The 21,927-nt window shown below is 40.9% G+C and overlaps 1 protein-coding gene across 1 annotated transcript in view; it reads left to right on the top strand.

Annotated features, from left to right (window-relative positions):
- The first annotated feature begins 1,210 nt into the window (after nucleotides 1–1,210).
- Nucleotides 1,211–21,927, top strand: part of LOC149312029 (uncharacterized) — a 37,911-nt gene continuing 17,194 nt past the window's right edge. The window contains exons 1-5 of the mRNA XM_089523810.1: nucleotides 1,211–1,286; nucleotides 2,216–2,266; nucleotides 4,736–5,021; nucleotides 6,178–6,304; nucleotides 14,960–14,993. Of these exons, the coding sequence (XP_089379936.1) occupies nucleotides 1,226–1,286; nucleotides 2,216–2,266; nucleotides 4,736–5,021; nucleotides 6,178–6,304; nucleotides 14,960–14,993 (559 nt within the window). The 5' untranslated portion in view covers nucleotides 1,211–1,225. The remainder of the gene's footprint in view (nucleotides 1,287–2,215; nucleotides 2,267–4,735; nucleotides 5,022–6,177; nucleotides 6,305–14,959; nucleotides 14,994–21,927) is intronic.

Genomic DNA, 21,927 nt, shown 5'->3' with positions numbered 1-21,927 from the left:
TCTTCTGCTCTGAGGATCACAAGTGGTTTTTTTAAAAAAGTTTTTTTAATTAATATATAATAACAAAACCCAGCAAACCACTCCCATGACCACAAATATCTATTAATATAATCAAAAACACACAAGGTGGACAAACCTAAATGAAAAAAAAAAACCTAATCTAATTGATTACATTTACTACTAAAAACTAACATATCACTAAAGAGAAGGGAACTGTGGCATCCAACCTGCCTGGCAATGGTCATGTTACTCAACTGTATCTACTCCCCCTATTACTATTCAGAAACTAATAAAACATCTTAAAGTTAATAAAATCTTGTCCATACTTCTACAAATATAACAATTCTATATTTCTTTTTAAAAACTAAAATCATTGCAGAGCCCAGAGGTTCACAAGTTTCCACAGATACATTCTTTGGTGTGGTAACAACTTCCTCTGCTCCTTTCACTCCCTATAGACACACAGAGGACTTCAGATACTTAAAGTTCACCCTGGGCTGTATCTATGGTCTGGCCTGATGACTGGAATAAAATTGCTTTCAGTTCATACAGAGCAATTTAACATCTGAGCCACAGTGGGAGAAGAGATTACTAGTTTCCAGGACCCTAGCTGACATGTAAAGGAATTGCTCCATTTCTGTTGTTGTCTAGGCAGCAGGCAAATTTCTAGATGAGTGGCACTGGAGGAGGAGAATGTTTGATTCTTGAATGTAAGTTGGTTTTAAAGCTTGAATAACCATTTCCAACCTCTCCAAGCTGCATCAGGTCAGCACCAAACAAACAAACAACAGAATGGAAAATAAATGTCTTTTAAGTTCATGGTGCTATTTGTAGCAAGGCAGGTGGTGAAGTCCCAGCCCTGAGATTTGTGAGCCACTTGTAGTGGAAAAAACATCCCCAAGGGCTGTCAGTGAATGTTCCAAAAACTCTCTCTGTTTCACATGATCCTGTTAAAAGCAATTACACTGTGAACCCATTATATCTTTATCTTGTCAGATAAGATGCAGTGCCCAGGACCTGCCCCACTGCACAGAGCTTTTCCAGCTATAAGACAGCAGGGCTTGGGTGGCTTTCTTGGATTTCAAAGATCTGCAAACAGCTTGAGTGCAAGGATCAAGAGGGTTCTTGGAAACTGGTGTACAAACTGATGGGAGGGAAGATCTCTTAGGTGCTCAGTGAGGATGCTGAAAAATCTGTAGAACATCTCAAAGGGCAAATAACAGACATGACAAGCAAGGCTGCACTTCTGATTATCATCGCTCTGCATTGGCTCATAACATATAAACGTAAGTGGTACAGTTTCAATGAACTACATGGCTACACAAATTAGGCTGAAATTCTAAATCAAATGTATGATTCTCACTGACTGGTTTCTATATGCTGAAGGTTGCTATCTGAGGCTACTGTCACACTGCAGAATTAATGCAGTTTGACACTGCTTTATAGCTCCATTCAATGGAATCCTGGGAATTGTAGTTTGTGTGGTACCAGAGGTCTCTGACAGAGAAGGCTAATTATCTTAGGAACTACATATCCCATAATTCCACAGCATTGAGCCATGGCAGTTAAAATGGTGTCAAACTGCGTTACTTCAGATGCAGCCTTAGAGACACATCTAGAAAGAGGTCCTGTTTAACCAATTTACTTCATAGGATCAGGTTGCCAGACAGAATCTTTTGACCTTATGTACCAGTCCATTGAGGTGGGAGAAAGATCAAGAGGGATGCATGGGGTATGTGTTTGGCTTGAACTGAAGCTGATTTATTTCCACACGGTAATAATAATGATGATGATGATGATGATGATGATGATAATTTTTATTTATATTTCCTGCCTCTCCCAAGGATTGAAGTGGGATTACATCATTAAAATAATACAATACAAGTACAAAGAGACAATCTATAAAATACTGATACTGAATGACAACATTCCTATTACAGTAGTACTAGTGCCAAAAAAGAAAGAAAGAAAAGAAAGGAGGCAAAAACTCAGGATTGGCTGGTTGAGGTTTTAAAATGTCACATTTCTCCCATAAAATGGATTTCGATTTACAAAGATTTTATGGTAAATAGATTTGTACATAATGTGCTTAGATTGTGTTGAACACACTCAGTTAACACTGAATCTGCCATTCCAATGGTTTATTGCCATTTCTTTCCACTAGTTGGGGCTTGTGGCATCTTGTGTGAGTACTCACTACTGTTCTCTTTTCCAGGCAATGGTGGTGATGTTGCTCTTGCCGAGGCTTCAGTCATCCCAGTGGGAGGTAAAATTTGAGTCTTGGATGCTAGATACAGTTTTGGGTGCTGGATCCCTTCCTTCTCCCATTTGCCCAAGAAGACAAATATTACCACTATTACTACTAATACTAATAATATAGAGCAGTGATGGCAAACTTTTTAGAGACCCAGTGCCCAAACTACAACCCAAAACCCACTTATTTATCACAAAGTGCCACGTCCCTCTGGCTTTCTAGTGACAAACTCAAGTGAACTCTGTGTTGGGATGATGGCGCATGTGCCCACAGAGAGGGCTCTGAGTGCACCTCTGGCATGCATGCCATAGGTTTGCCACCATTGATATAGAGAGATCTTGTAGCACCTTTGAGAATAACTGAAAGAAAGAAATTGGCAGCATGAGTTTTCAGAGACTTCAGTCCACTTCATGCATTTGGAACTAGACTGAAGTCTACAAAAGCTCATGCTGCCAACTTCTTTCTTTGTTAGTCTCAAAGGTGCTACAAGATCTCTCTACGTACTGATTCTATAGACTAACATGGCTATATCTTTGATTTCTAATAATATAGAATACAATATACACGTAATAAGCTTTAAATGGTTTTTCATTCTATAGTTTAATTCCATTTGAACAATAACTTTTTGTATGTTTATCCACATACAAGCACACACACATTTGAGAGCCAGCATGGTTGAAATATTGGTTTAGGATTCTGGGAGACCAGAATCTGAATCCTCTGCTTAGCCATGGAAATTCACACATTCTCATCCTCAGAGGAGGGCAATGGCCAACCTCCTCTGAATAAATTTTGCCAAGAAAACATTAATTGAAGGTTGTCAGAAATCAGAGTCAATTTGAAGGTATGTAACACAATAACTATATATATGTATATTTGTATATGCATTTGTCACACATATACACTTAGAGGCATCTGTTTTAATTTCAGCAAGGTGCCTTGAGTCCAGGTTCTGGGAAAGGATAGAATATAGACAAATTAACAGTGATGATGATAATGATGATCGGTTCCTCTGGTGCCCTTCATGTACATCCCCCATAGTAATAAGTCTTTCTCAGATGTTTTTATGAGAACTATGATGCTAATCTCCTCTGTTATTGTTGTTGTTTTGTTGTTGTTGTTGTGTGCCTGACTTATGGCAACCCTAGACCCTATCATGGAGTTTTCTTGGCAAGTTTCTTCAAAGGGGGTTTGCCATTCCCATCATTTGAGGCTGAGAGAGTGTTACTTGTCCAAGTCACTCAATTGGTTTCATGGCCATGGTGGGATTCAAACCCTGGTCTCCAGTCATAGTCCAACCCTCAGACCACTACACCACACTTTTATTTTATTTATTTACCCCTCCTGATTCCTTGTCAGCTATCCAAGGATCTTCATGCTCTAACAGGTCCACTATTGTGCTTCATGTTTATTGGCCTATTATGCACAAGTCTGAATTTAAATGTCAGATATGTGGATCAGACTTTTCTAATTTGGTGCCCCACATAATTATATTATTATATATAAGGCGGGGGGGGGAGAGCCCTAATAGATGGTTTTTTTTTGGCTAAACCTTGCTGTTATGTTTCTAAATGATATTATAGTGTTTTAAATTATTGGTAGTTTAATATGATAGCTTATTTAATTGTTTTAAACATCTTTTTTATCATCCACCTCAACATTAGGAAGAACTTCCTGACAGTAAGGGCTGTTCGACAGTGGAACACACTTCCTCAGAGTGTAGTGGAGTCTCCCCCCTTGGAGGTCTTTAAACAGAGGCTGGATGGCCATCTGTCGGGGATGCTTTGATTTGGATTTCATGCATGGCAGGGGGTTGGACTGGATGGCCCTTGCGGTCTCTTCCAACTCTCTTATTCTGATTCTATGATTGTTTTTCAGCCATATCTATTTTAACCTTGTTGTAAACCATCTGGGGTGCTCCATTAGGAGAAAGGGAGGATGCAAACTAAATAAGTAAATAATAAAATAGAATTCCTCTTATGGTTGGCTGGTGATAATAGACGTGGTAGTCTGACATGTTCAGTATCTGCCAGATTGAAGAAGGCTGGTACAGATAAAGACAACTGTTTTATTTGGGGGCTGGTTGGAGTCAGAGTATCACCATCTTGCACTACTTAGTGGACTTCCATGTGGCATTCAGTGATGCGCATGTCAGAGGCTTGGAGCCCTAACACACTACAGAGTTATAATACTATGATTCCACTGTAAATGTTATGGCAACTTCATGTTGTGTCCTGGGATTTGCAGTTTGGGGAGGCTATTTAGCATTCTCAATTGGAATGCACTAGGGCCTTATCAGACTACAAACTGCAGGATGCCATAGGATGTTGCCATGGCAGTTCATGTGGAATCATAGTGCTATAATTGTTAAGAGTCTCTGAATAGGAAAGTAGGTGGCTTGTTATGCTTTCTGGCAGTTCTTGTGCTACATGCGTTCACCATTTTATTTTCCCAATGAATAAATGTGGCTCCCTCCCATAGATCCTAATATAGCAGTTGGGAAAATATCGTCCCAGTCAAGCACATATGAAGAAAAGGGGACATCCATAAAGGCCATAGATGGGTCTCTGGCGAACAGTTATGTTAATGGAGACTGCACTCTGACGAAGAAAGATTTTGAGCCCTGGTGGATGGTAGATTTGATTTCAGCATTTCAAGTATCTGCCGTTGTGATCACTAACAGAGGAGACTGCTGCGAGTCACGGATAACAGGAGCTGAAATTCTGATTGGAGATTTGCCAGAGAAGGGAGGCACAATGAATCCCAGGTATTTGCTCTGCTGCCACTGAGACTGAACATACAAACAATAACCACAGTTTGGAATAGTGTTGGACTAGAAGTTCCAGAGCCCCTGTCTAGCAAGGTTGGGGATTCTGGAAACTGTTGTCCAAAGGCCACATTTCCAAGTTCATAAGGGAAAGAAAAACATGGTGACATTCTGTATTAGTGAATGGAGGTCACTTAAAAGATTAAAAAATAATAAACATGGAGGTGTGCTTGTCTGGTATATACATGTTTTGGGTAAACTCAGCCTATCAGTTCGTTTTAAGGGCTTCATAAGCAGAACATGGAGGTAGTGTGTTGTAGTGGTTTGTACATTGAACTCAGTAGACCAGCAAGGGTTCATATCCTTGCTTGGCCATGGAAACCCACTGGGTGATTTTGGGCAAAGCATACTCTCTCAGCCTCAGAGGATGGCAATGGCAAACCCATCTGAAGAAACTTGTCAATAAAACCCCAGGATAGTTTTGTTTTAGGATTGCCATAAGTCAAAAATGACTTGGAGGTACATAATAACAAAACAGAACACGACCCATTGAATTGTGAATCAGAAGTTTTTTGGATCCTCAGAGAGCCCTGTTTCTCTTCAAAATGGAACCTGCAACAAAACACTGACATGTGAAGCAATCTTGTTCATCATTCTAGTCAGTCATGCATGCTCTTTTGTAGAATAACCATTCCATATCCCTCACCCTCCTCTTTTCATTCCCATCCCAATGATGAATTAGAATTCTAGGTCCACTGACATGCTCTTGTGTATAGGGGAGGTCATTTTGGCTACACACTCATACAATGATTTACTTGTCAGTAGAGATAAGGAATGTGTGATTTGGCTTAACTTAAGGTCTTGTCAGACCTTGCCACTAAAGCCCATGGTGAGGAATGCAGGAAGGTGGATTCTACCAATGTTTTATAATCTGTGCTATTAGTACATATGATGCTTCAGAATCAAGGAGGTTGTGCTAAGATTCCCTAAGTCAGAAAAGTCATTGTACAAATGTTTTTGGTTTACTCCATTCCCAATTGCATTCATTGGGTTCTGTTCACACTAATGTTGGTGGGCTTCACATACACCTTCATAGGTCATCTGCCTCTTCTGGTCTGCTGATCTGCAGTCACGTAATGATTGTGTTGCTTGGCAGGTGTGCTATCATCACCAACATGGGGCGTGGGCAAACAATGTCCTTCAACTGTGCTGGGATGCAAGGGCAGTATGTGACCATTACAATTCCTGGGAGAAATGAGTTCCTCTCTCTCTGTGAAGTCCAAGTGCTTGCACATCCATGGCTTCACATCGGTGAGTAGCAAGCCCGCATTTGAGATCATATGGATTTTATATGTCCAGCAAGGCAAAACAGTTTTCATGGATAAACCAAACCAGTGAATGTTACTGATAACAGCTGAGGAAGATCTGTCCCTCCAAATATTGCTGGATTGCATCTCTCATCATTCTTAGCCAGCACAACCAATCATGTGGGATGGTGGGTTCTGCATTCTGACAACATCTGTGGCAGAGCATGTTGCCTCTTTCTGGTCTGTCCTGCATTTTTCCAGAGCTCTCCAGTTACTAGGCGGTATATGTGATATAGAAATCATGCATTGTGTATACAACAGCATGAATAGTATTGGAGGATGCTAGTTTTATGTACTGGTTGAAACTGATATTCTGTCTAATATTATAAAAGGGTAGCTACTAAAGCTTCATTTACTGGCACTGGAATTCTAGCATAGTCTCTTGGTTATACTCAGAATTGTTGATTTTGTTTAATGGCAGCCCTTTAGACTGTCTAAAATTAGTATCTCAATTTTCAATGACTTCATTTTTTTTCTTTGAAAGTCAAAATAATGAAAGGGAAGCATGTGCTATTAAGCTGTCATATCTTAAAAATGTTACAGTAGACATTATTTCAAAGTAAAGCCTTGATTTTTTTTGAAAATTCTGACACTCAAGGAAAAATAAACTGTAGTGACTGGTGGTGGGTCCATGGCAGTGGAATACTGAACCCACTCAAAAGAATTGTCCATGGTGCTGAACATGTGTGGGGCATAGTATTCAGCAGTTTGGAGACATATCCTTTAAAGTTCAGATTATAGCCTTGACCAGATTCACTGTACTAGTGATAGGGAAGTCACTGGCCACTCCTGCAAACATACATACTTAATAAGATAAAAATTGATTTAATACTGTGCATGTTTTCTTGAAAATTAACTAATTCACATTTTCTGGAAAGCTCACAGCAGTGACCACTGTGACATTGGCGCAGTACAGACCACCCAAAAAGGGTGGCCTCCTGGCGCCTGTTTTTCCGCCAGAGGGAAGCTGCAGCAGCCAAACTGCGTGGATTCTTGGTGGCGGAAAATGAACCTTATGCAAGTGCTGTGCGGCACCGTGCAGATGCCGTGTGGTGCTTGCGTAACAATGGTAGCACCCATGTATACAGGATGCTGCCATTTTTATGCCCTCATCACGTTCTAGGGTTGAGGGGTGTGTGGGTGGAGCACCCCAAGGCAGCCCTAGTATGTGACGAGGACGTCGCAAAGGGCCAGTATGTACCGGCCCATTGTTGCAACAGTCTCCAGATGCACAGAAGGAGCTGGCCATGCACTATTGACCATTGCCAAGTGATTACACATTTTCAACTTGGTGATATGTGGAAGAATTTTGGCATTGAAGAATACAGAGTACAGGATATTTCTGACCAGTATTCCTAATTGTGCACCAGAACACCATATTAGGATAAATAGTCTTTCTGAGCTTCTTTCTTCCCAAATTAGGTTGGGATGATGGAGTGATGGCTGGTTTGTAACTAGCCTTTCAAATAAAATACGACTCATTATCAGTTTTCTGGGAAACCTTTAAGCCAGGGAAATGAAGGCCTCACCTCCATATCCACTTTCTCCTAGGAACTTTCCATTCTGTGGTGCATCACAACCTCCCACCTTGGGTGACATGATTTTATGAGTAATATGAATCCATAATTCAGAAATTTTAGAAATTCAAACATTCCATTCTGTTTTGCAGTTCATGATGGAGGGCGCAGTCCAGTCAGAGACAGCGAAACAGATTTAGGTACATGCTTTCTTCAACTATGATTTCTGTTGGGTTATGTTTATTTTTAATCTTTACAGATAGGACTTATTTCTAGTTTTGTGGCTAGTAGCAATGTCAATCTGCCACAGCAAAACCACCAAAGAATCTTGTGGCAGCTTTGGGTGTTTGCTTGCTTGCTTTTGTTCTTATTGTTGGCATTCATCCAATGAATCTAAGAGAGGGATAGATTTTTCTCTCTCTCTCATGTCTCATATTACTACAACCTGAAGTCATGCTATGAAGTGAAGCGCTGGAAAAGCCAATTCAAAAGGAAATATGTCTTTACACTGTGCAGATAAGCTATGAAATTTATTAGACTTCATTGACTGATGGCTACTAACCCGGATGGCTTGGATATTTTAATGGCCATGATTGCTGGAGGATTCCAGGAGGTGTAGTTTTTAAAAGCTGTGATTTAGGTGCAGATTGATAATAGTAGGTCAGGGGTGGAAAAAGTAGCCCTTGGGCTTCATGTCCCTAGTGTTGTTTTGACAACCCTTGGTCCCACCAGACTTTCTCAACTACCTTTTCTCTCTCTCCCTAAAAGAGGTATGGATACAGTGTGCAGCCCTTGGACCCCATTTTGTGGCCTGCAACCTTCCATTTAAAATGGCATGGTTTCTGGACAACCTTTTCCCCCCAAACATGTGAAAACACACAAACATTCTCCCAAAGGCAGCAGCATGAGGAAATCCTGTGCACTCTTGAAATACTCTTTTTGTCCTTTGCAGTCCCTCTCAAAATGGCAGAGTAGAAATGAACATCAGGTCACACTTTTCCCCTAAGGGGTGTTTGTCATAGTCTTGAAGATATAATTGAAATTCAGACAATCAGAATTGTCCACATGCAATGTAGTACTGTCTCAATCTGACAGGGTCATCGGTCATTCCACTTTTTCAGCTGCTGTGTCTCAATTTCTCTCTCCTCTTGCTGCTTTCCCCCTTTTCCCTCAGCTTACTTCCATTGCTGCAAACTGAGTTCAAAGTGCAAAAGTGGTTCTCACTCAATGTGAGAAATGTTGAAGTTTATAATGTAGCTCTGCATTAACAAATGGATAACCACAGTGGTTTATACTGGGCTAAACAGTGGTTTGTTTGGACAAGCACCTGACAGTATTCTCTCTTCCAGGTCTTCAAGGCCGAGCTCTGAGTTTTCTCAATCAATCAAAGAGCAGTTTTGTGGTTATATCTCCAATGCAGCCTTTCAATCTGATGGAGTTTACACTGTGTATGCGAATTGTAGTTGGAGATTTGGGTGAACGCAAAGTTATTCTCTTCTCTTACCACTCTCAAAATGATGAACTGAGGATCTTCCGTGAAGCAAAGGGCCTCTTTGGCTTACACATGGGGGGTCAGAGTGTGGTGTTTGCCCTTCCTGATCTCAGCACTTTGGGAAGTCATGTATGTGTGGCTTGGGCATCTGAGTTGGGCCTCACAGCCTTTTGGATGAATGGGAAAAGGAGCATTCGAAAGATATACAATGTGGGGCATGTTCTTCAGTCAGGAGGCACTGCCATGCTTGGCCAGGATCAGGGAGTGAAAAGTATGGCTGAACAGGAGGAGCGACGATTTGTGGGTGAAATTACAGATCTTTACATGTGGGATTATGTACTAAAATCTCATGATGTGCAGAATGTATTCCAGGTCCATCAGTTTCCAAGGGGAAACATTTTTGACTGGAATATTTTATCCTACAAAATTACTGGGAGTGTGAAGGTACTGTCTAAGGACTAATAATAACCAAAGAGCTTATGGGTCTCAGCAAACATGGAGACATGCAAAGCAAGCAAACAAGCAAGCAAAGCAAGCTATTGACAAGCAGTCTAAGGGCCTTGTCATATTAGAAACAAATCTGGCAGGAAAGCAGAGAGAAGCATGTTTCTGTTTCTTACTGTGCACAACTTTGAAGCACTTTTGTTCTCTTTCAGTCATAAAAGCATGGGAGATGGTTGTACAAGTGTCCCTTTCACCAAGCTGAGCTGGAAAATCTGTTTGGCCAAAGGGACATATTTACCACCCTCTCTCACACTTTTACAACCAGAAGAGAATGAAACTGCTTCAAAGTCATGCGGAGTCAGAAACAGAAACACAGGCCCCATTCCCACTGGCCCATTTACCCTGGATGGAACTGGGAAGATCCGGGTCCCCCCGCTCCCGAATCTCTCAGGAAGCAAGTGCCCACTATCATTTACCTTAATCGGGGTAATTTACCCCTGAATGCCATTGCAGCTCTTTATGGAGAGTTCACATTTGCAGGTACCGGTTTAAAAGAAGGCTCCTTTGCTGTCAATCAAATTCAGTTCCGCTTTCGTCAAGGGGACATTTCCTACAGTAATTGGCCAACAGAATGGGTGCTTCTCCCCTCCTTTAAAAAAAACAACTGGTGGCAGTGTGCGCATATTCTGTCAAATTTAAAAGCCTCCAGGTGTGTGTGTGTGTTGTGTGTAGCAAAAGCATTTACTCTTGTATCAGTTTGCCAAATTGAAAGGGAAACATTTGTTACATTCGCATTGTAGCATTCAAATAATAATAATAATAATAATAATAAAAAGCCTCTTGCAAAGTGAGGCTGCCGTTCTGGGAGCAAGCAAATGGAAGGGAGATGTAGCACAAGCAGACACATTCTATCTATCTATATATATATCACCCTGTAGCAAAAAGCATTTGCATAGTCTGTCAAAAATAAAAAATAAAAAAATAAAGAGAGAGAGAGAAAGCTGCCTGGTGCGAGAGGGAGGCTTGTTCTGTTCTGTGCCCTCCGTCTGACCTACCCTGAACTTGACCCTTTCTCCAGATCCATCCTCCTCCTCCTCCTCCTGCTCTGTCACCCCGATTGCCCTTGGCACCCTTCCTCCGGCTCCGTCCTCCTCCTCTTTCTCCGATGAAGGGGAGGCATGTTCTGCCCTCCACCCTCCCTCTGACCTAAATCTCTCCCCTGAACTTGCCCCGATAATGACCGGGGCCAAGTTCATATTTGCCAGACCCATTTTTTTCCAAAAGATACAGCTTTTACTCCACTTTCAAAAGACCTGCACCAAGGGGCATTTGCCCCTGAACAGGTGTGAAAGCCTCATTTTTGCGTGTGGATGAATCAGGGCCAATATGAACTTCCCGTGGTTAATCCGGGTTCTTATCCGGGGTAAAAGGTATTCTGAATCCTCACATTTTTCTCCACTTGCCTGCTGGATTTGTTTGTAATGCAATAACACTCCAAGAGGTGAAAGTACAGTTGAATGTCTTGTGCTTAGTCTGTAATTGTTCATTTTGTAGAACAGTTGTCTTTGCAATATAAAGTTAATTGAATTAGCCATTAATGCATTTTCAATAAAATAGAGCTATGAGTGATTATAGTTGAATACTTGTTCGTATGTGTTTCTGTGAGTGAACTGTTTTGAATCAGGACTGCCAAGCTGAGTTTATCAGATCCCCATCCTTTGGCAGACTACCTCCTAACATTGGGGAGCCCTTCTGTGGCTACGTGATAGTGGCCTGTTACAGACTGCCAAAATAAAGCTGCTTTGGGTCTCTTTGGAGGTATGCTGTTTAAATGATGCATGGGTCCCAAGAATCCGGAAGCTGCACCAAAGCTGCACTCCAGCGCTTAGGAATGGAGTGTGGCTTTGGCGCGACCTCCGGACTCTTAGGACCCATGCATCATTTAAAAAGCATACCTCCAAAGAGACCCGAAGCAGCTTTATTTTGGCAGTCTGTAACAGGCCTAAATATCCCTTTTAATACTGAGTTGACATCAAAGGTTGATATGGTGTGATGGAAAGCTGGTCAATATAGTAACAATTCTGAGCAACACCCAGTACTTGATGTGATCTTCAAGGTATGCTTTTTCCTGTCTTGGCAGTTGTAAAACTCTTTAGCCAAGGCAGTCAGAAACTTCTCTCATCTTCACATTGGGCATTTTTTCGTGGCAGCGTTGAAAACAGCTACACTAACAACAAGAGCACAGTTGAAAGTGCTGGATGGCAATCTGTTGGGTATGCTTTGATTGAGATTTCCTGCATGGCAGGGGGTTGGACTGGATGGCCCTTGTGGTCATTTCCAACTCTACAATTCTATGATTCTATGCTATAAGAAACAGGGAGCATAGTGAAAAAAATACATGGGGATGGGCAATTACATAGTGGGCAACTGGGGGAAATAATATATAAAATTCTGTAGCACAAAACACTGCAAGTATTTTAGTACATTTTGCCCTCGCTGCAAAAGAGAGTAGGACTGGACATGTCCGGAAAGGGATGTAGTAGCCCCAGTGAGAAAGAAATTGGGAAGGGTGGGCAGCATCAGAAGCCACAAAGAGAACACAATAGCTCCAATGAGTGCTGACAGCTATAAAGAGAGGCCCAGAGGCAATCAGCTCACTATGTACTCAGGTGTCCCAGTGCGGGAGAAGAAGAGGAGAACCATCACCTCCATGACCTCAGTGAGAAGAGCTCTCAAAATATAGCCTGTCTAACCTGGGATGACCACTGAGGGCTACGTGAGGCAGGAAGGGTGCAACTTTCAGGTCAAACAATGCAAGAAGTAAGTGGCTGGGGGGGAGGGTACTGGTTGTGGGTGGCAATGACTGTGTTCCCTCACCTCCCACAAAGATTTGAGGTACCTTGGGGGAATGGGTGAACTTCCAGGGCCCCCCAATTTATTTTATTTTTTTAGTTCAAACTCATTTTTGGCAGCCCTGCCAATACCTTGCCACAAAAAGAAATATTGGTCAGAGTGGGATGGATGGAGAGCTTTCTTAACAAAGGTTAAGAAAGGAAAAACAATGCGACTTCTGGTCCTTAGGTTTCAGGTAATTCTTGTTGTTCTGTTAAGCATTTTTTAATTTTTTTTATTGTTCACCAATATGTACTGCATATGTACATACACCTTTGTCAAATATATACAATTTTCAATATTTAGGATAGCAGGAAGTTAAATGCACCTCCCCCCCCCCCCCCAATATTCACAATAAGTAATTACAATAACAACAACAACAACAACAACAATAATTTCATTTATATTTCCTGCCTCTCCCTGTGGATACATAATAGTAAACAACAAAAACATAACACTAAACAACAACAATAACACTCATGAATAATAACTATATCTAAATAAATCAAAATTAAATAAATACAGTAATTATAATCCATTGAACCAATAGGGAGTAGAGATATACAAAATAACTAATACAGAACTATAGTTAAAGTCTATTTCCTGTACTCTGTTCTTGTACTGCAATCTTATTAATAGCCATTTTATATTCTTTGTTGTTTTCTGTCTCTCTTACATACCACTGTACTTTTGTTTGGACAACATCTTAACCCTATATTTCTTCTCCCTTCCTTTATCTTTCTCAGGTTCCTTTTCCATCCATCCTCAAGCCTTTTCTGCTTGTTCCTTACTCTTCACTCTTCCATAATCCAGTTTTCTAATCCTGTTCTTTTCTTTTCTTACTCCTTTATTTTCTTTCTTTAACTTCCCTCCTATTTTTCTTTTCTTTCCCTTCTTTTCTCTCACTTCATCTCTTTCCTTCTTTTTTCCTTCCCTTCCCTTTCTTTCCTGCTTTCTTTCTTCTTGATTGCCTGTCTTCTATTATCTTGACTAAAACACTTCAGGCAATGTGCTCAAACTTTCTTTCACACTTACTCTGACCTACAAAACAGCACACTTAAACCTTCATTTTGTTCTTCTACTCTATCTTTCTTTTCCAGATTCCATCTAGCAATCCCTCATTATTCCTCTTCTCTTCTTCTCATTCCCTCTTCATTGCTTTTCCTCTTGTTTAATATTTCCTTGTAGGGTAAGACAATCTTAAATCTGTTCCTTTATCATCCTTTGTTGTCCTTGAATTTCTTCTATTTTGTGTATTATACTGTATCATGTCTATTATTATATGGTAAGTTATTTCTACTGGTCCTTAATCTCTTTTTCCCTATGGTTATCTAAACACAAAGATAACAATACAACACCCACCCACACAAATATAACACTTACTCCACAAACTCACCGTGGAGTGCATATGTACATGCACACAGACACAGACACATACACTCACAGAGCCCACAAATCCTTCTTTTCTTATTCTTTCTTCTTTCCTTACCCTTTCCCCTTCTCCTTCTGTCTCTTTTTCTTATATCTTGATTTTTATATTTCCCCTGTTCTTTAAAAGAAAGGAAAAACAATGAGACTTCTGGTCCTTAAGTTTCAGGTAATTCTTTTTGATAAAGTCTAGTTCTCCCTCCATTGAAGAACTTATACTATTTTTCTTCTTACGTTTTATTTTGTTTTCAGTTTTAGATTTTTGTTTATTTTCATTTTTCAGTTTGTTCTCTACCAAATCCTTCTTTCTATAATGCTTGAGATTTTTTTATTTAATTTTTTTTTCTGGCCAGCTTCCCATCTAAAGGTAGTATTAGGCTTGTATTAAAAAAAACTATTGCAAGCTTTCCCCATCTGACTTCTCATAAAGGGATTAATAGTTCTTTCCATTCATTTTCACAAAAATATATGGGAAATTTATACTATACATGGTAATGGCAGCTCACATAATATTTGCTGAAAAATGGAAAAGTGATGACTCTCCTGTAAAAGGCTAGTCTATTAATGGCATTTTTAATGACCCAGGGAAGGCAAGGATCTAGCACATATGTGGTGGATTTCATTTCTCCAAGATCAGAATGGATCCAAGCTATCAAGGATGTTGGAATCTCTTGGGCTAAGGTGTAAAAGACCCCTAATCACTCTTTAGCTCTGTTGGGTCATTTCTTTGCAGACAAAATGGGGACAGACTTTTTTCTGCTTGTCCTGCTACAGAGTAGACCTTCAAGTAAGCTCTAGCATATGTTTGGTGGTATTCACTCTGAGATTTCCAGTAATGTTGCTCAAATGATCATCTCATCTGTTTCATTGTTACTAATACGCTAGACCACTCAGTACTTGTTTAGCTTCACTCTGCGAGAGCAGACACTCAGAAGTGTTCATGTCCACCATCTTGGGACAGAAACATGCTTGTCATGATGAACATGAAGGCTTGAGGCACTCCTGACTGCCCATTCTTACCATGGATGTTCATTCTTGAAATCCTCCAGCTCACAGAGGAATGGGACTTCAGTGCCACTCTGGAGATCACCCCAGCTAACTCAGAAAGGGACACAGCTGAGCAGTGGGGTGAGCAGTACACCAACAGGATGATTTTCCCAATATTTATTTTCCTGACCAGTGTCCGTTATCAGTTTCTTCTATTTATCCTATGTGACACAGAATTCCTACATTCTCTCAGGATGTTCATCTTTCAGCACTGAATAAATATTAATCTAATTGCGCAAGGACCATTTCATATAACTGTAAAAGCTTTCTTTGAACTCTATTGCAACACAAATTCAACTGATATGAATAGATTTCCCAAAATCAGAAGGCCACAATAAAAGGATAAAAACAGAGGGGAGGGGGGACAGAAGAGATTCCTCCATTACCTTTTGTTTTTAAAGTAGCAGTAGCTGTTATTATTAATATTCTGCTCCCCCCCTTAAAAAAATTGGTACACAAAGCTGTTGGAAGATTTTTGCATTCTCTTTCCCCTTTCTTAGACAAATAGGGATTGTCTGCATGCAAACTCTCCTCTCTCTCTCTCATTCAAACTAACCCTGTAACTTAGGTCACTTCCCTTTGGGACATTCTCTCTCAAGGTTTTCCACTGAACTGCATGTTTTCCATCTTCGTCCTCCCTCAACTTTCTTTGGAAAGATGGTGAGATAAATATTTCCTCTTAACCTGAACTATTCACTAGCTAGATTAGGATATTGCCTCTATGTATACATCGATTAAAGCCATTGAACTTCAAGCTACTTGTGTTGTTTTTAAGTCAGAAGTTTATCGCACCGGGGATAAAACGTTCCCCGATGTGTTACAACGGGCACAAGCGGGGCCGCGCACGGAGTGTGATGGGAACCCGATGGACCCCAGAATGCTAGTTTACCACACAGAGAATGCCGCCGCTGCCGCTGCCACCGCACATTCCCATCGCGTTCCCATCGGGTTCCAGAGGGCGCCATTTCTGGGAACTGTTTCAAAGCATTCCCAGAAATGGCGCCCTCTGGAACCCGATGGGAATGCGCAATGGCGGCGTTCCCTGTGTGGTAAACTAGCATTCTGGGCCCCATCAGGTTCCCATCACGCTCCGTGTGTGGCCCCGCTCATGCCCGTTGTAATGTATCGGGGAACGTTTTATCCCCGGTGTGATAAACTCCTCAGTCTCAGCTCTTAGGGAAGCACTGGCCCCCTACAGACAAGCCAAAACTGTGCCAAAGCTACGCTCCAGTTCTAAGGACTGGAGCGTAGCTTTGGTGCAGCTTCCGGAGTCTTAGGACGCATGCATCATTTAAACAGCATACAGTACCTCCAAAGTGACCTGAAGCAGCTTTATTTTGGCCTGTCTGTATAGGCCCATAGTTAGACAACTATTCTGCTAATTTAAAGATAGACCCTAACAGGCTTGACTTTGATATTTTTGATATTTAAATATTTTTCTTTCCTCAATAAAGGTTGAAGCCTTAGGAAATTTAAATTACCCTGCAAAAGCAGCTTATAAATTAAAAGAACAATACAATTAAAATCATGCAAAAGTGAGCATTAAAACAGAATTAAAATAGTACAGTATTGAAACTCATCACTAATTCAATGAAAACATGCAATTAAAAAGATAAAAGTGCTTAAAAACAGTATCAATTAATTAAAAATGCATTAAAACAATAAAAAGCACCAAGAGCCCAATCTCAACTCTTTGTAAAAGCCTGGCAGCACAAAACTATTTTAACCTAGGAGTTTATCATACAGGACGCAAAGTGCCCAAATCCTGTGGACCAAGTGGATTTAAATCCTAGGAATATCCCGCAAAAGTGAGATTGTTTTCAGATGAAGTTGCGCACATTGAGCATTAACACGACATTAACCCATGCAGAAAGTGGCTAAAATCAGTCACTTTTTACTTTCTGAAAACAATCCCGCATTTGCGGGATATTCCCGGGGTTTAAATCTACTTTATCCATGGGATTTGGGCACTTTGCCTCCCATGTGATAAGGTCCTTATTTATTTTAATTTACCACCAGAGGCACAGCAAGGGGCAAGGCAATCCTGGCCTTTCTTGGGAGGGAATTCCAAAGTCTGGGAGCAGCCACAGAAAATGCTCTCTCCCTTGTTCCCAGCAAATGGGCCTGAGAAGGTGGTGGGACAGAGAAGAGAACTTTTTTTAGATGACCTTAAAACCCTATGGGCTCATACAGGGAAATAATAGTCCTTCAAATAACCTGGACCCAAGCTGGGATAGAAGGCTTTGTATGTCAAAAGCAGCATTTTGAATTGCATCCAGAAACGGCTCAGCAGGCACTGCAACTGTTGTAAAAGGGGAGTTGTGTGCACACAATTGTAGTCAGACCCAGTTAACAATCTGGCTGCAGCTCTTTGGGCCAGCTGAAGTTTCTGAGCACTTTTCAAAGGCCACCCCACATAGAGCACACTGCAGTAATCCGAATGGGATGTGACCAAGGCATATACCACTGTGGCTAGATCTGATTTCTCCAGGAATGGGTAAAGATGGCACACTAGCTTTAAATGTGCAAATGCACTCCTGGTCACTGCAGAAACTGGGCCTCCAGGCTCAGCATTGAATCCAAATACTCCCAAACTGTGAACCTGTGTTTTTAGGGAAAGTGTAATCTCATCTAACATGGGGTGAAGCCCTATTCCGAGATCTGCCTTTCGACTAACCAGGAGCATCTCTGTCTTGTCTGGATTGAGTTTCAGTTTGTTTGCCCTCATCCCGTCCATCACAGCTGCTAGGCACTGGTTTAGCCCAGGAACACCTTCCTTAGATTTAGGTGGAAAGGAGTAATAGAGCTGGGTATCATGAACATACTGATGGAATTTGTTGTTGTTGTGTGCCTTTAAGTCACTTTTGGCTTATGAAGACTGTAAAGCAAACCTATCATGGAGTTTTCTGGGCAAGATTTGTTCACAGAGGATGGTTGCCTTCCCCTCAGGCTGAGAGCATGTGATTTGCCCAAGGCCACCCAGTGGGTCTCATGGCTGAGCTGAGGATCAAACCCTGGTGTCCAGAGTCATAATCCAGCACTCAAACCACTACACCACACTAATGACACCTGACCCCAAAACTACAGACCACTTGCAGTCACATTTTAAATCTGAAACTACATTGCTGATGTTGAGCCTTTGTGGCTAGTTATGGCTCAATAGAGTTGCTAGATGTCCCTTATTACAAAGGTGTCCCATATGTGAGAGATGGAAAACTTGTCCTTTATGAGGATATAGGGGCAAAACAGACCGCCCCAAAGAAGTGGCTCTCGTCTCCCTTTGAGTGCTGGATTGTTGCTGTAGCAACCGCATGCTGTAGCCCCGACCCGGCATTTTTCCAGGCCAAAAAGAAGAGGCAAAATGCCTCTTCTTTTTGGCTTGGAAAAAGGATGCCCTTGCTGCAGTGGCGGCGCTTTTCAGTGGTTCTTTTGGCAGACAGCATGTGAATGCCATGCCAAAGGTACACTGCAATGCTGCTCGCTGTGTGGTTATGCAGGCAGCGTGACGCTGGCATCGAGGTGGCTTTGGGGCGTGCATCATCCAAACACCAAACCCCACCCCACCGCGATGCCAGTGTTTACTGTCAGTCTATACAGCCACTTAGTCTTTTTTGGGGCATGTGCACAGAGACTGCCTGGCTACTTGCTGTTGCTCATATATAGCACATTCCAGGCAGATGTTGACTGAACAGGTGAGCAGGGATGATATGTTACTTTTACAAAGAAAAGCACAGCTAATACATTTATTTGGTATTTTGATAGAACATAACCTTGTTAATATCCATTCTCTTATCATCACCTTCATGCGGTATGAATTTTGACTGTCCTTATTGTGTTTTCAAAAACTTAACAACCCTCTGTGCTGAACACAAGGGTGACTTGAAGAAACTTACATATGATGTTAAAAATGTATTACCAGGCAAAAAATGAATCTTAAGAAGTTATTTGGCTAAAGAGGTTGGGGGTTCTGCTGGAAGGCTTGTAAATAAGCCTATACATGCACGCCAGTCATTACACTGAGTTGTAGTTGTTCATCACAATGTTCTATTGCATGGACAATAAAATTGGGCTTTGGCCGGACCTCTGTACCTATCTTTAACCTCTGAAAAAAGGACTCCTGCCGGGGATCCCACAACGCTTTTTAGGTTCTTGTGAATAGGCAAGCAGGTCCAAACAACAGCGATATTTTTCTCTGCCTATGCATTTAATTTACATGGTGCAAATAAATCTTGCCAGCATCAGCTCCACTTTCCTAACAGGAAAAAACACAATCTGTGTACTCTTTTGGACCTTTAACCTGATTTGAGCAAAACTCTTTCGACATTTTGTAACAAGAACAGTAAATATTGTTTGAGGGAATGTTTTATAATTTAAGTCTGAAGAATTCTGATTGGCTGAGATCAATACCCACTGGTGTTTATTAACCTTCATCAAATTCTGCACGGGCATCCAGGATTTTCTTGGACCTTAATTTTCATTTTTAGATATCTTTCAAAAAGGACACCATGTTTCTAAGAACCATGAGGCATTCTCTCGCTCTGATTTTGGTCACCTTAACAGCAATGTGTGCATCACGAGGTATGTTTCTGGGACACTGCTTTCTTTCTTTCTTCTTCCCCAAATCCAGAGGCAAAACTTTTCAGATCTGTGCATTTTTAATCTACTGAATTTTAGATCTCCTGAAGTTTATTTTTTTTATATACTATTTTGCTTCCTACTAACAACACATTGGTTTTACTGTTCTGTTTATTTTAATCAAATTTTAATTTTCAGCATTATAGGCCACTAAAGAAACAACATTGTTGAGGCACATAAATACTTAAATCTCACAGTAGAGGAAATCCACTGAATTAATGGGATTTGCATAAGAGTTGACATACCATTCAAAAATAGATTCATTGGGTCTACGCCAGATAGAGATCTGCAGAATTCTGGTCAAATACTATAAATAAAATTAAATAAACAAGCTAATTATCAAATTAGTCCTAATTAAGTGCCACTGGAATTAAGGCACTTTTATTGTGACTTCTTCATTGTTTCTTAATTCCAACCAGTCTTCAGTGTAACTGACATTCCTTGGATTTGGGCCATTGAGACTGCTGAGAAATATTTCTCTTTGGAGTTCATCAGACTAAAGGAAACCTTTGATTAATGGCAATAATATGAGTTGTGCACTGTTCATATGCAACCACAGTGCTGCTCTGGCCCAAATATTTGCCCTGAACTCTTTTGCTTTTAATGTAATTTTTTGGGGCAACAATTAGTTATGGGAGGCTGATATAAAACAATGGAAATTACATTATTCATATTATAATTAACATGCTCTTTTGGGTTTCCTTGGGACTTGCAGCACATTCCTGTGCCTAATTCGTAGAAAGTAAACATCACTGAATAAAATGGGATTTTCTTTCAAGCAGATAAGCAGAAGATCACAGCCATAGAGTTTATCACATGGGGTTTATCCCATGAAGAAACGGGATTTAAAATGGGAAAATCCCACAAAAGCAGGATCGTTTTCACACTATGTTGCACATTAACACACACAGAAAATGGACAAATCCCACAAAAGCGGGATCATTTTCACACAACATCGGGGGCATTGAGCATCAATCTGGCATTAACCCCCAATAAATAATTTTCTGCTTGGCTGGCATCAGCAATAATGTACATATGTTCTGCATAAAGTAGCTTAATAGGCAAATCTCAGGCCCCATACAGACAGGCCAAAATAAAGCTGCTTTGGGACACTTTGGAGGTATGCTGTTTAAATGATGCATGCCTCCTAAGAGTCTGGAAGCTGCGCCAAAGCCACGATCCAGTCGTAAGGACTGGAGCACAGCTTTGGCACAACTTCTGGACTCTTAGGATGCATGCCTCATTGAAACAGCATACCTCCAAAGTGACCCGAAGCAGCTTTATTTTGGCCTGTCTGTATGGGGCCTCAGTTTCTCATTTCAACACAACACCTTTAAGTGCTGTCACTGTATCTGTTATAAAAGAAGTATATTGGGATGCATAACCTAGGTCTAACCTGCACTGCAGAAATAATACAATTTGACACTGTTTTACTGCCATAACTCAGTGCTATGGAATTCTGGGATCTGCAGCTTTGTCAAATATTTGGTCTGCCTACAATAGGCAAGACAAACAGCAGCTGTCTCCCAAATTCCTTATTTAGCATGTGTGAAGAGCACCATCCAGGTTGTCTTAAATCTTATCATAGGACACCACCTCTTACCTGTACTTCTGCATCTGTGATGTGTGATTAAGGCACCCCTTTTCATTGATGGGGGAAAGCAGTCAATAAGCTACCAATTGCATAGCAGTCCCACTAATCTGTACATGCAAAATGTTGCTGCCACAGCAGCTGTGGTATTAGCAGTTACACAGTGTCAGTCACAATACATCCATTAAAATTCCTGAGACTTAAATTGTGATGACCTGTGAATAATTTAAGTTCTATTGATTTGATGGATATTCTCAGACTATTGCACACTACACAGTTATAACACTATGATTCCACTTTAACTGCCATGGCTGCATTGTATGGAATTCTGGGATTTTTAGTCTGATGAAATACTAGAGATGTCTGGCTGAGAAATCTAAATGCCTTCCCTAAAACTCCAGATCCCAGGATTCCATAGGATGTTGCCATGCCAGCTAAAGTGAAATCATAGGGCCATAATTGTTTGGTGAAAAGGGGCCCTCAGTTTGGTTAA

This window comes from Sceloporus occidentalis, unplaced genomic scaffold (genome assembly GCF_023333645.1).
Source record: "Sceloporus occidentalis isolate IW3139 unplaced genomic scaffold, rSceOcc1.0.p SCAF_5, whole genome shotgun sequence".
Lineage (NCBI taxonomy): Eukaryota > Metazoa > Chordata > Lepidosauria > Squamata > Phrynosomatidae > Sceloporus > Sceloporus occidentalis.
This window is presented reverse-complemented; position numbering and strand designations above follow the sequence as displayed.